At 40.5% G+C, this 2,436-nt stretch overlaps 1 protein-coding gene across 1 annotated transcript in view; it reads right to left on the reverse strand.

Moving 5' to 3' along the window:
• LOC106881913 (oxysterol-binding protein-related protein 2) overlaps positions 1-2,436 on the reverse strand; it is a 132,462-nt gene that overhangs the window by 63,965 nt on the left and 66,061 nt on the right. Inside the window, exon 2 of the mRNA XM_052967696.1 lies at positions 728-803. Coding sequence (XP_052823656.1) covers positions 728-803 — 76 coding nt within the window. The remainder of the gene's footprint in view (positions 1-727; positions 804-2,436) is intronic.

The following is a 2,436-nucleotide window of genomic DNA, read 5'->3' on the forward strand; positions in this document are numbered from 1 at the left end:
TATATATATATATATATATGTATGTATATGCATGTGTGTGTGTATGTTTGTGTGCCTGTGTTTGTCCCCATCATCGCTTCACAACCGATGCTGGTGTGTTTATGTCCTTGTAACTTAACGGTTCAGCAAAATAGACTGATAGAATAAGTTATAGGCTTATAAAGAATAAATGGAAGCCAGTCAGTGGGTACTGGCATTGGCCATATTCGGATAGTGCTTTTTACGTGCCACGGCACGGGGAGCCAGTCAGGGGCCACGTTCGGATGGTGCTTTTTATGTGCCACCAGCATGGGAGCCAGTCAGGTGGACCCGGCATCGATCACATTCAAATAGTGCTTTTTACATGCCACCAGCACAAGAGCTAGTCAGGAGGTACTGGCATCGGCCATGTTCGGATGGTGCTTTTTACATGCCACCAGCACGGGAGCCAGTCAGGCGGACCTGGTATATATGTATATACATATATATATGAGAGAGAAAGAGAGATTATAATATATTGAGTCCGATTGACAAAAGCACCTACCCTTTGCTCATACATATCAAGAGAAAGCGAGTAAGACTTCAGGTTGTAATGTGGTGAGAGTGGTGGTGGTGGCGGTAGAGCAATCTTTGCAAAGTGGTAAATACAAGTATGGCAAACAGATGAAAGTTTATCAACAGAAGAAAATTAAATTCTACAGCAAGAGAGAATAGTTGAAGCGAAAAAGAGAAAGCAAAGGGCACTGACCTTTCCGATACATTGTTTAAGTATGCTCCATATACTGAAGTCATTGCGTGAGAACATTGGTTTTGGAAGACTAGTTCTGCAAAGAGAAGAAAGATTATTAAAAACGGTTGGCATTGAGATTTCGAAATCACTGGATAAAATAAGAGAGTCATTGTTGGAAGGTTGGTTGAATTTGATCATGATATATTACTGGTACTTATTTAAGTAAACCTCACAAAATGAAAGGGAAAGCTGATGCTGTATATTTTAGGCTGAGAACTTTACATGCCACTGGCACAGGACCAGCCATCCGGCACTGACATTGACCATGCTCGCTCGTATGGCGCTTTTTATGTACCACCAGCACAGGAGCCAGTCAGGTGGCACTGGCAATGATCACGCTTGAATGGTGCTTTTTAAATGCCACCGGCACATATAGCACTTATTTCTAATAACAGTCTGTCCATCTCTCAGTCACTTCCAATATAGAATTCCAAACATGAAATTTAATTCTTAAGTCTAATCAAAACCATGCAAAAGTATAAAGATAGACATTCCATCCATTTGTATATAAATCCAGCCAGCTGATCATTTCCATCTCTCCAGTCCATCCAGGAGCCATATTTGACAACATATTCAACAAACCCCAATTCCAACCAATCAGACCAGACAGATCCTTCCTCCACAGGCTGTGTGTGTGTGTGGAGGGGGTGATCTGCACTTTTAAATTTGTATAAAACAATAATAAACAGACAACCTACAATAAATCAACGTGAGTTCAGGTGTGTGTGTCTGCATATGTGTATGCTCCCCACTTGTGTGTGTGTGAGAGTCCCTTAGAGTGGTTAATTAGAAGCAATGCCAACAAGGGAACAGAAACAGGTTTGTTCGTTAGAGTAGATACAAGTGAAGAATGATGAGAGCCAAGTTAGTTAGACTAACAGACAGACAGGTGGGCAATTAGGAATAAAAGATGTTGGATGAGGAAATAAGAGTGACAGCAATAGTAAGAGAAAGAATGGCGAATAGCATTGGAAGTATCTGATGATGATGATGATGATGAGAGGGGGTGGGGGAGAGGAAGAGAGAGAGAGAGAGAGAGAGAGAGAGAGCGAGGAGAATTTGGTTGTGTGAAGTAATCAGAAATACCGTTTTGATGCCAATCCAACCTGATCAATGGAATTACCATGTCTTTAATAGATCATTTATTCCTCATCAAAAGTATTACCAAGTCTTTAACACATAATTTATTCCTCCTCAATGGTACAGTCAGGTCTTCAATAAATCATTTTATCCCCTCCTCCCCCACTAAATAATTTAGAAACACTTCCAGACAACTTTCTCTTACATATATGTAAGATAGAATATGGATTTTAAACATGGGCACAAGGTCTTGAATTTGAGTGGGTGGGGGGAAGGGTTAGTTTGAATTAACTAGATTGAATTTTACCCACCTGTACCCACTACCCTCACACTGAACTTCACTGGTACATAATCTGTTGCCCCCACCACCACCACCACTACCATCACAGAAGAATGAAAAGAAAAGTGAAGTTGGCTACATCAAGATTTGAACCCCAAATGTAAAGCTGTGGAGATGAATAGCAAATGACATTTTGTCCTTTGCTCAAATGATTTTTTGGCACAATCCACCCCCACCTCGTATATGTGTAAGGCAGTAATATGTCTACAAAACCATGTATACACACACACACACATATATATATATA

This window comes from Octopus bimaculoides, chromosome 4 (genome assembly GCF_001194135.2).
Source record: "Octopus bimaculoides isolate UCB-OBI-ISO-001 chromosome 4, ASM119413v2, whole genome shotgun sequence".
Lineage (NCBI taxonomy): Eukaryota > Metazoa > Mollusca > Cephalopoda > Octopoda > Octopodidae > Octopus > Octopus bimaculoides.